General features: G+C 40.5%; 1 protein-coding gene across 1 annotated transcript in view; it reads right to left on the reverse strand.

The window, feature by feature from the left end:
* Mccc1 (methylcrotonoyl-CoA carboxylase 1 (alpha)) overlaps positions 1 to 9,992 on the reverse strand; it is a 61,283-nt gene extending 51,291 nt beyond the window's left edge. The window contains exons 1-3 of the mRNA XM_013033028.1: positions 9,839 to 9,992; positions 4,624 to 4,670; positions 3,319 to 3,455 (exon numbers count right to left, since the gene is read on the reverse strand). Of these exons, the coding sequence (XP_012888482.1) occupies positions 3,319 to 3,455; positions 4,624 to 4,670; positions 9,839 to 9,921 (267 nt within the window). The 5' untranslated portion in view covers positions 9,922 to 9,992. The remainder of the gene's footprint in view (positions 1 to 3,318; positions 3,456 to 4,623; positions 4,671 to 9,838) is intronic.
* Between the last annotated feature and the right edge of the window lie 11,949 nt (positions 9,993 to 21,941).

The following is a 21,941-nucleotide window of genomic DNA, read 5'->3' on the forward strand; positions in this document are numbered from 1 at the left end:
TGTATGAACATACTGCCCAAACTTGGTAAGTCGCATACAAACTATACAGTAAAATAAAATTAAAATGTTCACAAGTAAAAAAGCAATTGGCAGGACTGAGAATGTGGCTTAGTGGTACAGTGCTTACCTAGCACGCACAAAGCCCTCGGTTTGATTCCTCAGCACCACATAAACAGAAAAAGCCGGAAGTGGTGCTGTGGCTTAAGTGGCAGGGTGCTTGCCTTGAGCAAAAAGAAGCTGAGGGACAGTGCTCAGGCCCTGAGTCAAGCCCTGGGACTGGCAAACAGACAAACAAAAAACCAAAACAAAAGCAATGAGTATTGATTGGTCAGTGATGATATCATTTGTAACAATATAATCTTTGCTAAGTTTAATGCCCAAAAAGTTATAATTTAAAAACAGACAAAATGTACCAGATATAAATAGTAAGAAAAAATTAGAAACTTTATATAGAGGATAATAATAATGTTCCTTTCATATATTTGAGAAATATTCTATGCTATCCTTTAAAACTTTTATAGTCATAGCATTCCTTGAAATAGACTAGAAAAAAACAGACATTTATTCATATATTCAGGAGTATTAATTCATTTGTTCAAAGGCTTACTGAATATATACTATATGTCACATGCTTTGCAGCAGGAGCTGTCTATACAGCAGTAAACAAGACCATGGAACAGACATTAAACAGTCACACACTTTTTGACAGCTGTAATAAAGGCCCTAGAGGAAAGACCAAGGACCTAATAGATGTAAGAGGAATCCTGGAGATGGTCTGAAGTGGTTGGAACAAGCTGAAAGGAAGATTCCCCAATGATGACTGGGACTTGGCCTGGCAAATGGATGGAGAAGCTTGAACTGGGGACAGGAATGGAGATGGAGATGAGCCTTCCACAGAGAGAAAACAACATATGTGGGAAAGTTCTGATGACAGAAGGAATCTGGCCCATTTGAGCAACTGACAAGCCGTTGTCACTGAACACAGAGAGTGGAGGTTTAAGGAGCAGAGATGGGGTTGGATGGTGGTAGGAAGAAGATACTGTAGATTTAGGGGGAGGTTAGAAAGTGTTAGGTTTTCTCCTAAAGAAATACAAGATATTTTTTTAAAGGGGAAGGGAGGGTTTTAGTTTTTAATTTTAAAAAGCACAAATCTAATCCATTCACATGCTGAAGAATATGAATAATGGCAAAAAGGCAAAGTAGCCTTCAGTGCTGCCTCTTCCCTTCCACACTTCACTAGGACCATTTTTATATTTTAAAATTATTTTTAATCTAACAAGTCACAGAAAGGGTTACAGGAGTTAATGTAGAGGAATAACAAGAACAACGTCTTCTTTTAAATTCTCAGTCTCACTGAAATGTAAGAAACAGATTGCAGAAGGGGCTAAAAGAGTAAGCAGGAAGATGACTTTGGGAGGGTAGGCAAGAGGTGACTGTGGTTTTACTGGGGGTACAGGTCGGAGAAACAGGAAGAAGTGAGCAGAGGTGTCTGGGATAGAATTAACAGCACTGGTGACTTTTTAGATAATGGGAGGATGAAGGATAGACAGTAGGGAGAAAGAGAAAGATTTTCAAAGAATCCCAGATCTCTGGAAATACTATTTTTTTTAAAAAAGTGTTATTGTCTAAAATTTGGTACAGATGAAACATCAGGAATTCAATAATAGATTTATTAGTTTGGTACTTGTGACATACAACAAAGTGGAGACATAAAGTAGGCAGTTGGGTGTCAATATGTCATGCTCGAAAGGAAGTCTGAGGTAGAAACAGGAATTTGGGAGGTTTTCACAAAGTTACTGGAGTAGGTAAGATAAACTAGAATGAAAGAAAACAGTGAGAGCCGAGAAGGTCAAAGACTAAGTCCTTAGAACATCAACATTAAGGGTTGAAATTCATCAAGATGAGCGGGAGACAACAAAAGGACATTAAGACAGGGTCAGAGGTCTGAAAGTGAGAAGAATTTGAATAATGTTCAATGATGCTACATGATGCTAAGAGGCGAAATCAACTGCATCAGATTTAGTGATACAGACATTATTAAGGGTGTGCACAGGGACTGTGCCAATAAGTTCAACAGTGTGAACAGAGAAAAGAGCGGAAGATTAAAAAAAAAGAGCAGAACAAATGCTTCTTAAATTGGCAATAAATGGGGGAAGAAAGAAAGCAAAGTGGATAAAAGGTAATGTAGAGGTAGCAATAGTTATGAAGATGGACAATTGATAATCTATGAAAATGCTTTTAGGAAAAATCCAGTAGAGAATGATTAAAAACACACCACTGAAAATAAAGTTGTACCCTTTTCTTTAATGACTAATATTTAAAACTGACAAATCATTAACTACACATACCCATATGGTAAGTGATGCTCTCTGGTATAGGTCTGGTATAGGTCTATAATGTCAAGTCAATTAACATATCACCTGGCTTTACTGACACTTATGTATGGTGAGACATTTGAAATTCATGTTCTTAGTTATCTGAAGAAAATTCAATCTTTTCTTTTTTTCTTTTTCTTTCTGCACTGTGATGCTGGGGCTTGAACCAGGACCTGGATGCTAGTCACATGCCCTACCACTGAGGTCACCCTGAGCCCAGGTGAATTCCTCCAAAGGCAAGGAGAGAAGGACTCCAGAGCCCAGCCGAGGCCATCCAAGATGAGGACAGGATGGAGGCAGAGACAGATGGGTCAGCAGATTCTGCACGGGAAGTTCAGCTCTAATTTTTCTGTGAAATCAAGATTGTCTGCTGGGAACAGGTGAATAGAGGGAGAGAATTAAGACAGGCTGGAATGAAGCAAAACAGGTTTGAAATAGTCACTGCACGGAAGTGGCTAGTGCGCTCCCTGCAATGGCTATGTGGACCAAGCTGGTCCCCAGGAATGGATGCTGGTGCTTAGAATCTCACTACAGAACATGGAAGGCCAACAGTTGGATTCATCCATGCCTGTCATTCTGTTTGGTAGATAAGAACTGATAATAACCAAAAACATGCAAAAAACATGAAGGAAGGTGAATCTTTTTAGAGAGAATTTACAGATTTTACAGAATTGGCAGGCTCAGTGCCAGTAAGTGGTAATTGCTAACAAAAGAGTCGTCATTCCTTCGTACATGAGGGATCTGGACATGTGCCACCCATTGGGTGAACTGATCTTGCCTTTAGATCAGCTATGCCATTGAGCACACTTTGGTTCAACTAGTATTGTATTTTTAAGTGTTCCCAAGTGGGAGTAGTTTGAACTTATACACATCTTAAACTCTGTATACTCTAACACATAAATGATCACTTACAAGATTTAGCTTGCTGCTTTTAATGACATACCATATCTACATGCATGGAATTCCTGTCAGCTTCACTGTACACAGCCACCGACTGCACACCCATTTTTTTGGCTGTTCGTATCACCCTGCAGGCAATTTCTCCTCTGTTGGCAATGAGGATCTTGGTAATGTTTCTTCCTGTTCAAAATACCATGAAGACCATACACACATGTTACTGAGGAGCAAGAAATGAGAAGGAAGATATTATTAACCAGTTCATAAGGATTTGTTTTGGTAAAATTCACATAATGGAGCCTAAAATTAATTTAAATACTAAAAGCTCATTTTTTTCAACTCATTAAAGTTCAAAATATCCTTACTAATATAAACTCTTCATATGTACATGCACACACACACATACTCACACACACACACACACTCTGAAATTAACCAGCCTTTTGGGTTTAAAATAAAATTATAATAGTTTAAAAAGTCACCATAGTTATAACTAATCATTAATAAGTATCTTCTGTTTTAAGTCTTATGATAAAGTCTTGATTTTAATTCTTACATTATCATGATTATTATTTTCTTTTGTGCTGGTATCAGGGCTTGAACTTAGGGCCTGAGTGTTGTCCCTGAGGTTTTTAGTGCAAAGCTAGTATTCTACCACTTAAGCCCCAGCTCCATTTCTGGCTTTTCTGGTGGCTAACTGAAGATAAGAGTCTCCTGGACTTTCCTGCCTGGACTGGCTTCAAACCCTGAACCTCAGATCTCAGCCTCCTGAGTAGCTAGGATTACAGGCATGAGTGACAGGCATCTGGCTCCTATAATTTTAAAGTGTTTTCCAGTGAGGATCTATACAGCCCAGGAATTGTCACAGGTCATAAGGTGCTGCTAGTATCAAGTATTTACGTGTGTTTTGGAATAAACAGGGTTTACAGCTAAACAGTCTATACTTCTAGTACACTTTCCTATGTCTTAATTGAGTATTCCAGCTAAAATTTTATTTGACAAAAAAGAGACTCTGCTACTTAAAAGAAATTATTTTACAAACAGTGATTCAGACCATCCTGATTATGTTTTTCTAATTAAATATATTATGAGGTCTAACAGACAGAAGTAGTGATGCAAATATAAAATATTCTTCTTTAAATTTTAGGCTCAATTGCAAGAGGGATTTCATATAAAAGAGATGGAAACTATGACTTAATAATTAGCAAGAAAATTATTGTAAAAATACAATGGTTCAAAGGTTTATGAGAAACAATTTAACTGTGTACAAATTAAGGATTAAATATTTCTCTACTTCAGTTCATAGTCTGCAGCAAAGCCAGAGTTCAAAGAATATAAAGTCTTTCAGTACCTGTGGTTGTGGTATACTTCATGGTTCTTTGCTTCCAAGAACATTTCCTATTTAAAAAAAAGAAAATCCAAACAGGATTATAATTATCAGAATTTTAAAAAAACCCAGCCATTGTTTTTAAAACTTGAAACCAAGTCCAGGTAAGCCTTAAACTCACTAACAAAGTAGTTTATTAAGAATGCCATTATAGGGGCGGGGGGAGGGGGAGGAAGAACCAACAAATTTAAAAATCAAAAGTTAACATATCCTCATGGCTGTTTCCCTTTGTGCTACAAGTCCTTGAATAAGTCACCTAACCTGTTTAACACTTACAGCTGGCATTTGACTAGAGTTAAGAAATGATTAAACAATCAAGGTTCTCCAAGATTATGTACTTCCAGATCATGAATTTTCAAGTTTGAAAAGGTTTTTTGAGAAAGGTTTTTAAAACTTTTTTGACTTTAAGTCACAGTAAAAACTCTTCAGTATGCCAGATGACTCACCCAGCATTCTGACAGTTCTATTTATTAAATAAAACATGCTTGCCAAACTACAATTTGAAAAAAATGTCAATCAAATTCAAGCTTCTGGTTGGTTAGAAGGTTTGACAACATAACCAAAGAGTAAAGGGAAGAAAGCTGAACAGGGTAAGCAGAAAGAATATCAGCTGTGGAGCCAGAAGAGCTAAGTTTTTATCTGAGAGCCTCTGTTCCATTGCCCTCCCCATAAGAAAGCTTAAATACTAAGGAATACAATTTTATAGATAGAGTTGAGCTCCAGAATACCACAAAGCATGATAATATCTAAGTGTTTTTACATTCTTAAGAACTTTAATGGGGAATACTATCCCAGTTGAGAATGATATTTCATATCTTGATTCAGTATTCTCTCACAAAATCTTCAAGATCTTTCCATTTTAAAAAGATATATTTTCCCCCCAAAGTCCTTGTACTAAAGGAAAAATGACTTGCTAGACATATCTAAACTATGGAAAAGACTGTGAAGGTACAACAATCTTAAGTTCTGTTCATGCAGTAGGTCAACATTGAAATCTTAACTTATAACTAACAGAAAGCAGGCCAGATTTGCTCTGGTAATAAAAAAAAGAATTATTATACCTATTAGATTTCAACTGAAAACACAGTAGTGTTACCAATCAGTTGGATGAACCCCTTTTATTCTATCTTGAGATAAATCTTGAGTAGAAGCTCTTCCTGGCAATACTAGGCCCTAAAATACCCAAGGTCTATAGGTGGATTGGCAAAGCCAGATGCTTCAAGCCTTAAACCCTGGCCTATTGCTCCAGAGTTTAGCAACCTCAGACTCTAGGTATTCAGGTTTGAGGCTTATTGCTCTGGGGCTTCCAATACCAAAGGCCCTGGGCTCTTGGTAGCTACTTAATCCTCAGCTTCCAGCAGTAGTGAGTAGTAGTCTCAGAAAACAGCAAGCAGCAGCAGGCAATGCCTGCTGGTGTTACAGCTCTTGAATAGGCTTCAGGTGTTAGGATTCTCAGTCTCACAGTGACAAGTGTTGCAACCATTGGGCTGCTACTCTTACAGCTCTTGGGTCTAAGGTATCTGAGGCAGCTTTCTGCAACATTCCAGTGACCAGGGCCTGCAGTTTCTCCTGCTTAGCTCCTTACAGCGCACATTGTTTGCCTTGCAGCTGCTTCATATGGGTTGTGCCCATTTGCTCTCTGGAATCTGCAGGTGCTGCTCACTGCTATTGCTGCTATTGTCGCTACCTCTGCTACTGCATCACCTTTGCTATTACTACTGCTTTGCTGCCATTTCTTCCCTCTTCATGTTACCATTAGCCTACTAATGGTAAAGATCAAAAGTAGGTGAGAAAATACCATTTTGGGAATCCTTTTATGTGGCCTAATGTTGCAACATCAGGGGCAACACAGGAGTATATGTTTCCAGCCAGCTTGAAAAGTGAGCCAAACATCCTGCCTAGCTAGGAAAAGGAGTGTGGCAAGGATGTTTGAATATCTTGGTAGATATTCAAGATATACCAAGAATATCTTGGTAGATATTCATGCAAATGAGGGACTGCAATGCACCAGTCACGGCCTAGTCCATCATATAAATGAAAGACTACATTTGCATGAACCACAAGCCTTCTGCAGGAAGTGCTCCCCTTCTGACATGGGGTAGAGATGGCTGCAGGGTCATCTACGGTTCTCAGAGGCTTGTCTGGCTTAGAGAGCCATCTCCACGGCCAGTGAAGTTGTCTGAGACATGCCTTCCATCATGATTATACTGGTCTTCTGCAGCTGCTAGAATATCAGAGTAATTACAAAGTGTCCAAAACAGCTAGTTGGCTTAGGGCCAGTCTAGCAAATTACCAGTAACAGGGCTGCCTGGCTGAGAATTCTCCATTTAAGATAGCCAGGGCATCAGGGAAAGGTCTAACAGTGCTCACTCAGTGAGTCAAATTTTCCTGGCCCCCAATATCTTATTTAAAAAAAAAAGTAAACGTTAAAATGGGTGCTTACATGTTAAATCGAAATCACCTTGTACAAAAAAAAAAAAAACAATAAAAGGGGAGCTTACAATAAGGGCCTGCCATTAATAGTAACACTGACTGAAAAGTGTCCTAATGTTTAACTCTTGTCCCAGTGCCCCAGTAGAGAATGGACTCCTCTAATCTGCCTCATTGGGAAATCAACAAATTGCAGAATCAATTCTATCTTATTTCTTTTCCATCTATATTGGAAGATGTGGCAAAGCCATGAGTATGAAGACTGATAACTTTAATCCATAAGGCACAAAATAAAAATCACACGTGTGCATTAGATACATGCAATTATGCTGCAATATATTTATTTTGTATATAACTACGCAACTGAAAAGGGGTATTTTTTCCTGAGGGTGGCAATATAGGATACAGGGTCACCACAGTGCTTCTGTTCACTCAATCACATGCCTCCATTCCTGAAAGGCTGACTCTAAAGTGTGCCCTGGGAAGGCAGAGTAAACTCCTCTCTCCTCTTGGCTAAGCCTCTGCCCAGTACCTGCACCACGGAGGCAACTGGCATACCTGGAGGCAGTCACCTCCCCCCTCCTGAGGTCACATCCACATCCGGTGTAGCCACATCTTCTCCCACCCCTGGCCTTGATAAGTCTGGTTCAATAGTTTTTAGCCTGCTGTGTGGGCTTCCAACCTGACCAGAGCCTGAAGCTTGAAAGTAAACCTTTCCCTTGCCTGAATACCACGTGCTGCTCTCTCTTTCCTCAGCTGCTGATTTAATTCACCTAACACTGACTCACAGCGATTGTACATGCATTCCATAAAGCAGCTTCTAAAGGAGGCTACTGCTCTTTCAAATCCTTCCAATTTAGTTGATGGAGGAAGTTGCCTTCCTTGCTCTTCAAGAAGGAACTATTTTTCCTGATCCCAAGTGTTTTCTAGCTCATAACATCTACTTTCTTCAAACTCTTCAGGTAGTGTCTGATAAAATTTAAGGCCTGTCTGGGGAAGATGTATTTATAAAATAGCTGATTTTTGGTAAATTTAGCTTAGGACTCTGACTAAGATCCAAGGTCATTGTTGATCTAAAACTTTTTTGCTAACTTCTAGTAAGGACAGACAGACATACAAACACACACATACACACACACATACATATTCACCACTTAACTATAATCCTATATCACAAAATGTTTGGAATGGTTTATCCCCTTTTCATAATCATTGCAACTATAACTTAGAACAGCAGTTAAACAACAAGCTTAAGAAGTTGCTTCTGTTGTGGCTCAAGTCACAAAGTGCCAGCCTTGAGCAAAAAAGCTAAGGGACAGAGCCCAGGTTCTGAGTTCAAGCTCTACTACTAGAACACACACACACACACAAAGAAGCTGCTTCCATGGGATAACTATACTGATTCAAATTAACTTCTATTTTCATGCCTATAAACCCATGACTTAAGATTCTTTCCTCTGAGCTATTAGAGAATAATGGCAAATAGGAAACTTAAAATCTTAGATTTTTTAATTCTACAAACTATTAACAGTGATAGCTATCTCAGAATGATTCATAGACAATAGATGTAAGCTTTGAGAGAGAAGAAAAGGGGTTGCAGTAGTTTCTTGAAGAACCCAAGACAAGTAAGGAAAAAGAGAACACAAACATTATTTCCACAAACTTTTTTCTTTGGCTTGGAGCTAGGCCTCTAATTGAAAATGCAAGGCATCTACAATCACTTGTGGAAAGTCAAAGGAAACAAAAAGTTGGTCTACATGCTTCGGTATGCAAAGTCTGCGTTGTGGATTATCTCATGTGGACCTCAGTCTATTTAGTATCTTCACTCTAGCTAGGTTAAGAAATTGAAGAGAGATTAAGTAACTCAGCCAAGGTCACATCTAGTGAGAAACTACAAGATCTTAGCCTTCCCACTGCAGTTTGTCTCTTTAATTACTAAGCCACACTGTCTCTAGAATTATGGAGGGTGATGGTAACAATGAAGCTACCAGAGCTACTTCAAGGTCTGAAGGTGTTTTCACAAATAACTGAAGCTTAGACTCTAAAATTTGGATCTGGAGTCAAATGACACAACAACAACACTGAAACAAAACAGAACAATAGCTCACTTGACACAACTTCTCAGCACTCTGGAAGGTAAATTTGCTCCGGTTAATCTGATTCATTCCAACAATGGGAAAGAATCCCCGAGAGTATATCTCAGAACTGGGGAATAGCTGAACGGAAACACAAGTGCAGGGGATCCTGGCCCTCACTGCTTGGGCAGGTCTCGGATTCCACTTTATCAGAGCTGGGAGTGTAACAATGCATGAGTACTGTCAACAAACATATACAATGTAACAAATATGACTGTAACAAACAAAGCAGTGCAGGAAAAGCTGGGGCCTGTCAGGAATGAGGGAGGAGAAAGGAGAGAGAAAGGAGGGGGAAGAAGGGGGAGAGAGAAGAGAGAGGAGGGAAAGGTGGGGGAGGAGGGGGAGGAGGGGAGAGGAAGAAGACGCTGCAGGCCCAGCCCCACCTTTCTCCGGGCGGCTGAAGGCTGGAAGGCCGGGAGTGCAGGGAGTGGGGAAGACTCCTTCCCGAGGCCAGGGCGGACCAGAACCGCGGTACGGATGGGTGTGGGTGCTCAGTGCCCTTCCACCTGGCCCCTGCCTTGGTCCTTCTGCACCTCGCGTGGCTCACAGGAGTCCGCGAACCCACGAGCCCTAGCCCCGGCGCACAAATCCACCCGCCCTCCACCCACCGTTACCTTGGGGGAAGCAAAATCGGGAGACGCTGCCACCGGTGCCTCTCTGCTGCCAGCAGCAGCACTGACACTGCCGAGGCCGCCATCTCCTGGAGCTGGACGCGGGTAGACCGGAGGCGCCGTCCCACACACGCAGACGCTCGCCTCTGCTCCGCACGCCGGCTGTCCTCGGCCGGCCACCGTCCCACCCAGGGCAGGAGGGGGCGTCTCCTCAAGAGCCAATCAGTGGACAGAGGAGGGTTTCCGTGGTGGTGATTGGCCAATCCGCTCCGGCCCACGGGGGTGTGGTCTCTCCCTTGGGTCCCCTAGGTCTAGAGTGTGGGGAAGTCCCCTCAGCCTTCCCCGAGTTTTGTTCTCTGCTGGCTTTAGAAACAGCGCACCCCCGTGACCTTTAATCCCGAAACCCTCCACTAACAGAAAAGTTGCAGACCAATGTTTTCACCTAGATTTCTCAGAATGTATTTTTTGTTTGCTTTCTCTCTGACGTCTGTACTATCTATCTATCTATCTATCTATCTATCTATCTATCTATCTATCTATCTATCTATCTATCTATCTATCTATCTATCTTTCCAGAATGAAAACAAAATTGAAAGAACTTTTAAATTATTAGGAAGCAGGACTTACTGCTGACTAGGAAAGTGGCAAGCATCTAGAACGATCCAAATGCCCAATTGCATTGTGCAGAAAAGTTCAAGATGAAGATCAGGAGATTCAAGCTAGACACAGTGGCTCATGTCTGTCATTCCAACTACTTAGAAGATAGAGATGGAGAGGATTCCAATTTGGGGATAGCTCTGTCAAAAAGTTAACAAGACCTCATTTCAGAAAGACAAAACAAAAACAACAATCCTGGGCACCATAGTATGCCTTTGTAATCCTAGCTATTCAGAAAGCATAAGTAGGAGAACTACGTTCTGATCTAAAAAAGATGAGTAAGACCCTATCCAAAAAATGGCTAAATTTAAAAGGGTTGGAGGTGTGGCTCAAATGGAAGAGTTCAAATGTGAGAAACCTTTCCAAGTCCAACAGTTGGGACCCTTGGTTAATGACATGTCCTGTAGCTGAAATTCTGCTAGGCACATTCCCATAGTCACCACTGGCTGAAACACAGGAAGCAGAACTATTCTCTTCTGGGTTCTCTCTCCCTGTTCCATCATAAAATTTATAGAATGGTTGGGAAAAAAAGAAGATAATTTCAGCAGGTGACTGGTGTAGAAAAAGTGAGCAAGGTGCTGGGATCCAGAGTGACTCGGACACAGATATTGGTGGCCCACATCTGTAATCTTAGCTGCTGAGAAGGCTGAGATCTGAGGATTATAGTTCAATGCCAGTCCTGAAAGTCCATGACAATCTTTTTTTTTTAGGGGAGGGGAGGGGGTCTGGTCATGGGGCCTGAACTCTAGGCCTGGGCGCTGTTCCTCAGCTCTTCAGTTCAAGGCTAGCACTCTACCACTTGAGCCACAGCGCCACTTCTGGCTTTTTTTTTCTTTTTGCTATGTGGTGCTGAGGAATCAAATCCAGGGCCTCATGCATGCAAGGCAAGCCCTCTACCACTTGAGCCACCTTCCCAGCCCCATCCATGAGAATCTTATTTCCAATTAACCACTGAAATTCCAGAAGTGGAGGCATGGATCAAGTAGTAAAGCACTAGCTTTGGGTAAAAAGGGTAAGCAAAGATAAGAGGCCTTGACTTTACTTCTCAGTACCAGCACACACACACACACACATACACACACTCACACACATACACATATGTACACACATACATTCACTCACATGAGTGACTATGTAAGTGAAGGCCCTGCTTGCTGCACCCTGAAAACATAAGGCTGGAGGAGGACAGGGCACAGCTCCCAAAGAGGCTCACACCTAGGATGGAAGGGATCTACATCGCTTGGTGTGGTGCCAGGGGGAAAAAGGGTAGTGGTCTGCAATTAGAAGGGAAGATAGGACTAGAATTGGCTGATCCCAGAAAGTCACAGTGGAAAAACTATTGAAAGATGTTTTACCACAAGGGTGTCAGGATCTGACTTATACGTTTTTTTTTTTCCCTTGTCAGTTATGTGGCTTGAACTCTGGGCCTGGGTGCTGTCCCTCAGCTCTTCAGCTCAAGACAAGTGCTCTACCACTTGAGCCACAGTGCCACTTCCAGTTTTCTGGTGGTTAATTGGAGATAAGCGTCTCATGGACTTTCCTGCCTGGGCTGGCTTTGAACTGTGATCCTCAGATCTTAGCCTCCTGAGTAGCTAGGATTACAGGAGTGAGACATGAGAGCCCAGCTTGACTTATGTTTTAAAGAGTGGATTTAAAGGAGCCAGAGGGCAAAATTGTTAGAGTAGCCTGGCAGAGAGAGGATTGACTGTGGTGGTGGCGGCACAGGTATAGGTGGCACAGGTGAGAAGGGACCAGATGCTGGACTTGCAGATAGTAAAAATGGTGAGGTGATGGGAAGGATTAGGGCTGATGCTTACATTTTTAGAATCAAAACGAATGATGTTAAAATGGAAGGAAAGGAAGGGGAGGTTTGGAGAGTAAAAGGTGAAGACCTAGCTTTTGTTTGCAACTTGTTAGGTTTGAGATATGTCTCTTACATAGCTCACACCTGTAATCCTAGCTACTCAGGAGGCTGAGATATGAGGTTTACTATTTGAAACCAGCCCAGTTAAGAGAGTCTGTGAGACTCTTAACTCCAATTAACTACCCCAAACCCAGAAGTGGAGCTATAGTTCAAATGGCAGAGTGCTAGCTTTGAGCAAAAAGAAGTTCAAGAGACAGTGTTCATGCCCTGAGTTCAAGCCCCAGAACTGGAAAAAAAAAAAAAAAAAGATGGCCAAGGACTTAGGGAGAGACTTGCACTTTGGTTTTTTTCAAAGTTTTTTTGTTTTTTTTTTTTTTGCCGGCAGTGGACCTGAACTCTGGGCCTAGGCGCTGTCCCTCAGCTCTTCAGCTCAAGGTGAGTGCTCTACCGCTTGAGCCACAGCGCCACTTCCGACTTTTTCTGTTTATGTGGTGCTGAGGAATCGAACCCAGGGCCTCAGGCATGCAAGGCAAGCACTCTACCACTGAGCCACCTTCCCAGCCCTCTTCAAAGTTTTTATGGTTAATGGTCTACTTCAATCAGCCATAATACCCAGTGATTTAGTCAAGCATTAGTCTCAAGATGCATCGTATTCATAAATTGATTTGAGTGGTAACCCTTTTGTAACACTACTTAGAGATAAGAAAAATATAATTTGAAAACATTAATATAACATTATAATATAACATTAATGTAATGATTCTGAAGACATTTTATAGATGTGATTAATATCCACACATATCTGAGTTTGAGTAGAGGGGATTCTCCCTGATAATGCGGATGGATCTCACACAAATAATTGAAGGCCTTAGTGTTAGAACCCAAAAAGGCACAGAAAGTCGGCAAGAAGACAGCTCAATGCCAGTGAGGTTTACTGGGGAGAAAAGCCTCTGTGTGTGTGTGTGTGTGTGTGTGTGTGTGTGTGTGTGTGTGTGTATCCTCCAGAAAAGAGCTAGACCCCAATTTATGGACTGAAGAGTTTTATAGGGGCAGGAGAGCAGGTCATGAGGGAGGGAGGGGGTTAGCTGCCCGTAGGTGCTGGGCAATAAGAAATGATAGTGAGGTTCAGGGTTGTTAGGAGGGTAGCTAAGGATGAAGTCTGAGGTCTCTAGGGGCACAGACTGTCATCTGGGGTGCAGGGTGTTACTTGTGGTCTGCGTGGATTTTATGCTGACTTAGGAAGTAGTGAGGAGGTAGTGAGAGGAAAAAGGGAAGTTTTCTATTTTGAGCTGATTTTTTTTTGCCAGTACTGGGGCTTGAACTCAGGGCCTGGGCACTGTCCCTGAATTTTTGCTGAAGGCTAGCACTTTACCACTTGAACCATAGCACCACTTCTGGCTTTTTCTGTGTCTGTGGCACTAAGGAATTGAACCCAGGGCTGCATGCATGCTTGGCAAGCACTCCACCACTAAGCCACATTCCTAGCCCTTGAGCTGATTTTAAACAAAACTTCTGGGCAGGGGCCTCAATGGGGGTACCTTGGCTAAGCAGACTTAACACTTAGAGTTAAACACTGAGATTTATTTCAGAGAAAAAGTACTTCTGTGTTAAGACTAAAGTACCAATACTTTTCTGAGTTTCAATATATTTCAGTCTCTCTACACCTATCATCCTTTTTCTTTCTTCTCTCTTTCTCCCTCTCTTCTCTGCCCCCCCCCCCATTCCTTCTTCTCCTTCTCCTCCCACCCTTATTGGCTCTGTCTTCAGGGAAATTCAGGGTAATGTAATCAGTATTTAAAATCCTGGAGAAGGCAGGAGGACCAGTGGAGAGTCGGGGTGAGTAGAAGGAAGCAGAGATGGAACTCTGGAGTGTGGTAGATCAGAGGCCATGGACGACAGCTTCCAAGAAGGTCCAGTAAACAGTTTCAAGTCATAGAAGTGAACAAAGAGGGAAATGGGAAAGTTTGGTCATGAAAAATTCTATCTGTAACTATCTGCCTATTATCTACAGCTCACCTGCCACTGAAGGAATTTAACTACTTGATTAAGAGTGTCCAAGTGCAAAAGGAGTTGACAAAGATTGTGTGGAATAAGCTCATAGCCACAGCTGTCTTGTTAGGAAGTGTGGTAAGAGGCCCCTGACAGGTAGGTAGTGGGAAATGACAAAGGCTGGAATATCCTGCTGCCTTGAGAGATTCCTCTTGGTAGTCTTTTTTCAAGCTTAAAACCTCATCATCAGAGCTTTCTGACTTTGGGTTAAAGTTATTGTCATGACAAAATGCAAGTGGCTTTAGGAAAGTCCCTAAACAGCCACTAACATATGATAATCGACTACTTAATGAGATTGGGGGAGATCAGCTGACACAAGTTGGAATGGATTATGAGGTTGGTGGGTATCTGGTGAAATCAGTATAATCTCTGGGCACTGCCATGGTTTGGATATGGTTTGTGGTTTCCCCCAAGGGTTCTTGTGTTAGAGGCTTGAGTGGAGATGTTGGAAGATGTTGTAGGTCTTTATTAAGAGTGTCCAAAAGAGAAAATCTTAGGTATGGGGACATTGCCCTCAGAGAGGATTGTTGTAGTTCTCCTAAGATCCTGAGTTATAACAAAAGTCAGTTGCTATGAGCTACTCATGCCCATATCTTTCTTTGGCTTCCTGGTAAGATGGCATCTTTCCCATCCACAAACTCCTGTATGATGTTATCTGCCATTAGGTCTTCACCAAAGGTCAAAACACTACAACTGCCTGATCTTGGAACTTTCTATGATGGCGTCAACTGAGCTCTTTTTTATTGTAGAAAGTAGGTAGCCTCTGTCATTTTGTTATAGTATTAGAACACTGACTAATAGCGTGAATTAACAAGTAAGTTTGCTAGAACAGTCAAGAGGCAATACCTAGAAAGCAAGAGAGTTAGAGAATTTTAACAACAGAGTTAGTTTTGACTCCCAGTTTTGGAAGTTCCCAGTTTAAAATAGAGTGATTCCAGGTGTTTAAAGAGATGGCATGTGCTTGGTGGGAGCATGTGGTACAGCAAGACTGACTGCTCACTTCATAAACCAGGAAGCAAAAAGAGAGAGAGGAAGGAACCAGACTCATACAATTCCCTTCCAGAGGCTTCCTCCAGTGATTTTATATGGTTTTTATTGTAATAATACTGTACAGAGGTATTACAGTTTCATGAGTAAGGTAATGAGTACATTTCCTATCCAGCATTGTTACCTACTCCTTTGTTTTTCCCCTACTATTCCTTCCCTCTCCACCTTTCTACTTCCTCCCCCCCCCCCACCAAGTTGTAAAGTTTGTTTTCAACATAGTGTCTTGTACATCTCATTGTCACAATGGGTCAGCCTGTGTCCTTATTTCAGCATTTTGTTATTTCACTTCTCCCCAAATTAGAAAAATGTATACACAAGATGCAGGGCACCGACATCAAATACAGTGAAAACAGGGTGTTAGACCATGGGGGAAGAATATACAAGAGAAACAAAAAAAAATCACATTGTAAATACATTAAAAACAATAGCAAGAGAGAAAAAGACCCTTTTCTCCCTATCTTGGGGCTCATTTCACTTAACATTATTTAAAAAAATAATTTTTTTTATTGTGAAAATACTGTACAGAGGGGTTACAATCATATGAGCAAGGTACATCTCATTGTCACAATGGGTCAACCCATTTTATACCAACATCAAATACAGTGAAAACAGGTTATACCATAGGGGAAGGACATACAAAGCAACAAAAAAAATCACGTGGTACCTTATAAATATGTTACAAACAATAGCAACAAAGAAAAAAACACTTGTGTCCTTATCTTGGGGTTCATTTTGCTTAACATCATCTTATCTGAACTAGTTATTGCAAATAAGGAAAACCATGGGACCTATGTTTCTTTGGGCCTGGCTTACTTCACTTAATATAATTTTTTCCAAGTCTTTCCATTTCCTAACAAATGGGGCAATGCCATTCTTTCTGATGGAGGCATAGAATTCCATTGTGTATCTATACTACATTTTCTTGATCCATTCATCTACTGAGGGGCATCTAGGTTGGTTCCATATCTTAGCTATGGTAAATAATGCTGCAATAAACACAGTTGTGCTGGTAGCTTTAGTGTGGTCTTGTTTGTAAACATTTGGGTAAATGCCCAAAAGTGGGATGGCTGGGTCATAGGGGAACTCTACGTGGAGTCTTTTGAGGAACCTCCATACTACTTTCCAAAGTGGTTGAACAAGTTTACATTCCTACCAACAATGGAGTAAGATTCCCCTCTGGCCACATCCCCTCCAGCATCTGTTGTTATTAGAGTTCTTGATTCTAGCCATTCTAACTGGGTTGAGGTGGTATCTCAATGTTGTTTTGATTTGCATTACTTTTATGGCTAGAGAGATTGAGCATTTCTTCATGTGTCTATTGGCCTTTCTTATTTCCTCTTCAGAGAAGTTTCTCTTTAAGTCTTTAACCCACTTATTTATTGGGCAGATGTTTCTTTGAGGATTTGTTGTTGGGCGATTTAATTTTTTGAGTTCCAGGTATAGTTTACATATGAGACCCTTGTCTGTTGTATGGCTAGTGAAGATCTTCTCCCAATCCGTGGGCTTTCTATTGATCTTGCTAGCTATGTCCCTTATTATGCAGAAGCTCTGCAGCCTCATGCAATCCCATTTGTCCAAACTTTCTTTGATTTGTTGTGTTTCTGGGGCTCTATTAAGAAAAATTTGGCCTGTGCCAAGGAGACCTAGGGTTTCTCCTATTCTGTCCTGTAATGTTTTCAGGGTGTCTGCTTTGACTCCTAGGTCTTTGATCCATTTGGAGTTGATTCTGGTACAGGGTGATATATAAGAATCTAGCTTTAGTTTTCTACAAGTGATTAACCAATTTTTCCAGCACCATTTACTGAACAGGTTGTCTTTCTTCTATTCTATTTTTTTAGCTCCCTTATCTAAGATTAGGTGGCTATAGGTCTGTGGGTTCATTTCTGGGTTTTCAATTTTATTCCATTGGTCCTGAAGTCTGTTCTTGTGCCAGTACCAAGTTGTTCTGATTACTATGGCTTTGTAGTAGAGTTTGAAATTTGTTATTGATATTCCTCTGCCATTGTTCTTTCTGTTAAGGATCGTTTCTGCTATTCAGGGTCTTTTATTGTTCCATATGAATTTTTGGATTACTGCTTCTATTTCCTTGAAGAATGAGGTTGGAATATTCATAGGTATCACACTGAATTTGTAGATAGCCTTGGAAAGTATTGCTATTTTCACGATGCTGATACTTCCAATCCAGGAGCATGGGAGGTTTTTCCACTTTCTAAGTTCTGTTTTGATTTCCTTTTTCATGTTTTTAATGTTTTCATCATAGAGATCCTTCACTTCTTTGGTTAAGTTGATTCTTAGGTATTTTATTTTTTGTGGGGCTATACAAATGGAGTTGCTTTCCTAATTTCAGCCACACTTTTCTCATTGTTGGCATACAGAAAAGCCATTGATGTTTGAGGGTTAATTTTATACCCTGCTACTTTGCCAAAGTTTTGAATCAGCTGGAGTAATTTGGGAGTAGATTCTTTAAATACAAGAGCATGTCATTGCAAAGAGGGAGAGTTTTACTTCATCTTTCCCTATTTGGATCCCCTTTATGTGTGCATCTTGTCTTATTGCTGTAGATAGGCATTTTAATACTAAATTGAAAAGGAGTGGAGAGAGTGGACATCCTTGTCTCATTCCTGAGTTTAGAGGAAATGGCTTTAGTTTTTCACCATTAACTATAATGCTGGCTGTACGTTTGTCATATATAGCCTTTATTGTATTAAGGAATGTTCCATGGATTCCTAATTTTTCCAGAGCCTTCATCATAAAAGGGTGTTGGAACTTGTCAAATACTTTTTCTGCATCTATTGAGATAACCATGTAGTTGTTATCATTGCTCTTGTTGATGTGATGAATTATATTAATCCATTTAATTGATTTGTGTATATTGAATCAGCTTTGCATCACTGAAATGAATCCTGTTTGATCATGGTGTATGATTTTTTGATGAATTGTTAAAGTCGATTGGCCAAAATTTTGTTGAGAAGTTTTGCATCAATGTCATCAAAGAAATGGGTCTGTAGTTCTGTTTCTTTGATGAGTCCCTGCCTGGTTTTGGGATGAGGGTTATGATGGCTTTATAGAATTAGTTTGGTAGTGAACTTTCTCTTTCAATTTCATTGAAGAGTTGAAGGAATGTTGGTGTGAGTTCTGCTTTGAAGTCCTTGTAGAATTCTGCTGTAAATCCATCCGGTCCTGGGCCTTTCTTAGATGGGAGGTCTCTTATTGCTGTTTCTATTTCATTGCATGATACGGGCCTGTTAAGTTGTTTTAACCCATCTTGGTTTAGTTTCAGCATGTTGATATTTGCTAGGCAATCATCCATTTCTTCCAGGTTCTCATGCTTATTAGCATAAAGGTTTGAGAAGTATTCCCTTATAATGTTCTGGATCTTGGTTGTTTCTGTGGTGATATTTCCGTTCTCATCTCTGAGTTTGTTTATTTTGGTGTGTTCTCTTCTTTTTCTGATAAGATTTGCTAAGGGTCTGTCAATTTTGTTAATTTTTTCAAAGAACAAACTCTTTGTTTTGTTGATTCTTTCTATGGTGTTTTTGGATTCTAATTTGTTTAATTTTGATTTAATTTTAATTATTTCTTTCCGTTACTGGGTTGAGGTTTAGCTTGCTGCTCTTTTTCAAGGAGGTTCAGATGTCTCATTAAATTATTGGTTCGAGATCTCTCCAATTTGTTGATGTAGGAACTCAGAGCTACAAACTTGCCTCTGAGTACTGCCTTTGCTGTGTCCCAGAGAACCTGGTAATTTGTGTGTTCATTTTTGTTGAATATCATGAACATTTGAATTTCCTTTCTAATCTCTTCCATGACCCACTGGTGATTCAACAGTGTGTTGTTCAGTCTCCATGTGTTACAGGGCTTTCTTTGGTGGCTTTTGGTGTTGAGTTCTAATTTTATTCCCCTGTTATCTGAGAGAATACAGGGCATAACTTCAATGTTTCTGAATTTGGACAAGTTTGCTTTGTGACCTAAAATGTGGTCTGTTTTGGAAAATAATCCATGTGCTGCTGAGAAAAATGTGTATTTTGATGTTTCTGGGTTAAATATTCGGTAGATGTCTAAGTCTAGTTGATCTATGCAGTTGTTCAGATCTGCATTTTCTCTGTTGAGTTTTTGCCGAGTTGATCTATCTGGTGAGTATAGTGGTGTGTTAAAATCCCCACCAATTAGTGTCTTTGGATCTATGTGAGATTTAAGGGAAAGTAGAGTTTCTTGGATGAATTTGGGTGCTCATTCGTTTGGTGAATAGATGTTTAGAACTGTAATATCTTCCTGAAGGAGAGATCCTTTAATTTCTATGTAGCAACCTTCTTTATTTCTTCTCACAAATTTTAATTTGAAGTCTATTTTATCTGATATTAGTTTTGTTTTGTTTTTGCCAGTCCCGGGGCTTGAATTCAGGGCCTGAGCCCTGTCCCTGAGCTTCTTTTGTTCAAGGTGAGTGCTCTACTGCTTGAGCCACAGCACCAACTCCAGCATTTTTTTCTGTGTATGTGGTACTGAGGAATCAAACCTAGGGTTTCATGCATGCTAGGCAAGCACTCTACCACTGAGCCACCTTCCTAGCCCTTTTATCTGATATTAGGATTGCAATTCCTGCCTGTTTCTGGGGGCCATTTTCTTGGTAGATATTATTCTAGCCTTTCACTTTCAGAATGTGTTTGTTTTTATGGGCAAGGTGTGATTCTTGAAGGCAGCAGATGGAAGGATCTTGCTTTTTAATCCAACTAGGCAGTCCATGTCACTTAATTGGAGAGTTTAGTCCATTAATGTTGAGAGTTAGGACTGAGAGGTGTTTGGTAGTTCCTTCCATGTTATTCATCTTCTTGGGGGCTGTGACAGCTTAGTTGTTCCTATGGTTCTTGTATTCTCAGTTTGGGTGCAGTTTCTTGGCCTTTATTGTGTTGTTGGTTTCTATGTGTAGCACATCTTTAAGTATCTTTTGTAGGGCTGGTTTGGTGGAGATATATTGTTGCAGTTTTTCTTTGCTAGGGAAGGTTTTTATTTGACCTTCTGTTATAAAGGAGAGTTCAGCTGGGTACAGTATTCTTGGTTGATAGTTGTTTGTTTTTAGGGCATGGCATACATCATTCCAGGCTCTTCTTGCTTTGATTGTCTCTGCTGAGAAATCTGAGGTGATTCTAATTGATTTCCCTTTATTATTAATCCTTTCTCTGTGACAGCTTTAAGGATCCTTTCCTTGATCTGAATCGATCCTGTGCATATTATAATGTGATGGTGGGGTGTCCTGTTCCGGTCTGGTCTATTTTGGGTTCTAAAAGCTTCTTGTATCTCAATAAGCCTATCTTTTTGCATGTTTGGGAAATTCTCTGTTAGCATCCTGTTAATAAATTTCCTAGACCTTTAACTTCTGTCTCTAGGTGCTTCTCTACACCCATTATCCTCAGATTAGGCCTGCTGATGGTGTCTTCCAAATGTTGAATAGATCTATCGTATTTCTTGGATTTGTCTTAGATAGTTGTATGTTCTTTCTCTATAATATCTAGGCTGTCTTCAGTCCCCAAGATTCGATCTTCTTCATGGTCTAACCTACTGTCAAGATTTTCTACTTTGTTTTTTATTTCCTTTCCTTCTAATTGGTCAGCTTTGATGGCTTCAGATTCTTTGTTTGAGCTTTGTTTTCCATCTTGTATGAACTTCTTTACTTCCTTAATTTGGTATTCAGTGTTTACTCTCAAATACTTGGTTGATTGGTTATGGTTTTATTGGACTCTCTTTCCTTCTGATGGGCTCCATTCAGCATTCCCTTCGTGGTCTCCCTGGAGTCCTTCAGCTGTCGGTTTATGGATTCCATGAATGCCTCTATTGATCTTTGCCTTTTCTCATCCTGCTCATGCAATTCCTATATTATTCTTTCATTAGCTTCCTCACGCTCACGCAATTCCTTTATTTCTTTTTGACTGTTCTCAGCCTGCTCATGGAATTTCTGTCTTTCTCTTTGAATGTTCTCAGGCTGCTCAAGCAATTCCTGTATTAATCTTTGAGTAGATTCCTCAGGCTCATGAAATTCCTATAGTAATTTTTGGTTAGCCTCATGCTCACGAAGTTCCTGCATTAATCTTTGGTTTGCGTAGTGTCGCTCCCTATCACGCTCACACTGAGTCCTTTGCAAGTTTTCAATCTTTTCATTCACCATGTTTACCAGTAGTGTTTATAGAGCTTTTTGGGAAGTCTCTTCTAGATAATTCATTAATTGTTCTGTCACCTGATTATTCTGAGTGGGAGCTGAGATACCCGGACTTGTCATTTTTCTTGTGTTTCTCCGGCTTGTTCTGCCCATTTTAACATCATCTTATATGGTCATATTTACATAGCTTTTGACCTATTCTGCTTGTCTTAGACATATTAGTTATTGCAAGTAAGGGAAACCATGGGACCTATGTTTCTTTGGGCCTAGCTTACTTCACTTAATATAATTTTTTCCAAGTCTTTCCATTTCCTTACAAATGGGTCGATGCCATTCTTTCT

This window comes from Dipodomys ordii, unplaced genomic scaffold (assembly GCF_000151885.1).
Source record: "Dipodomys ordii isolate 6190 unplaced genomic scaffold, Dord_2.0 Scaffold162, whole genome shotgun sequence".
Classification (NCBI taxonomy): Eukaryota; Metazoa; Chordata; class Mammalia; order Rodentia; family Heteromyidae; genus Dipodomys; species Dipodomys ordii.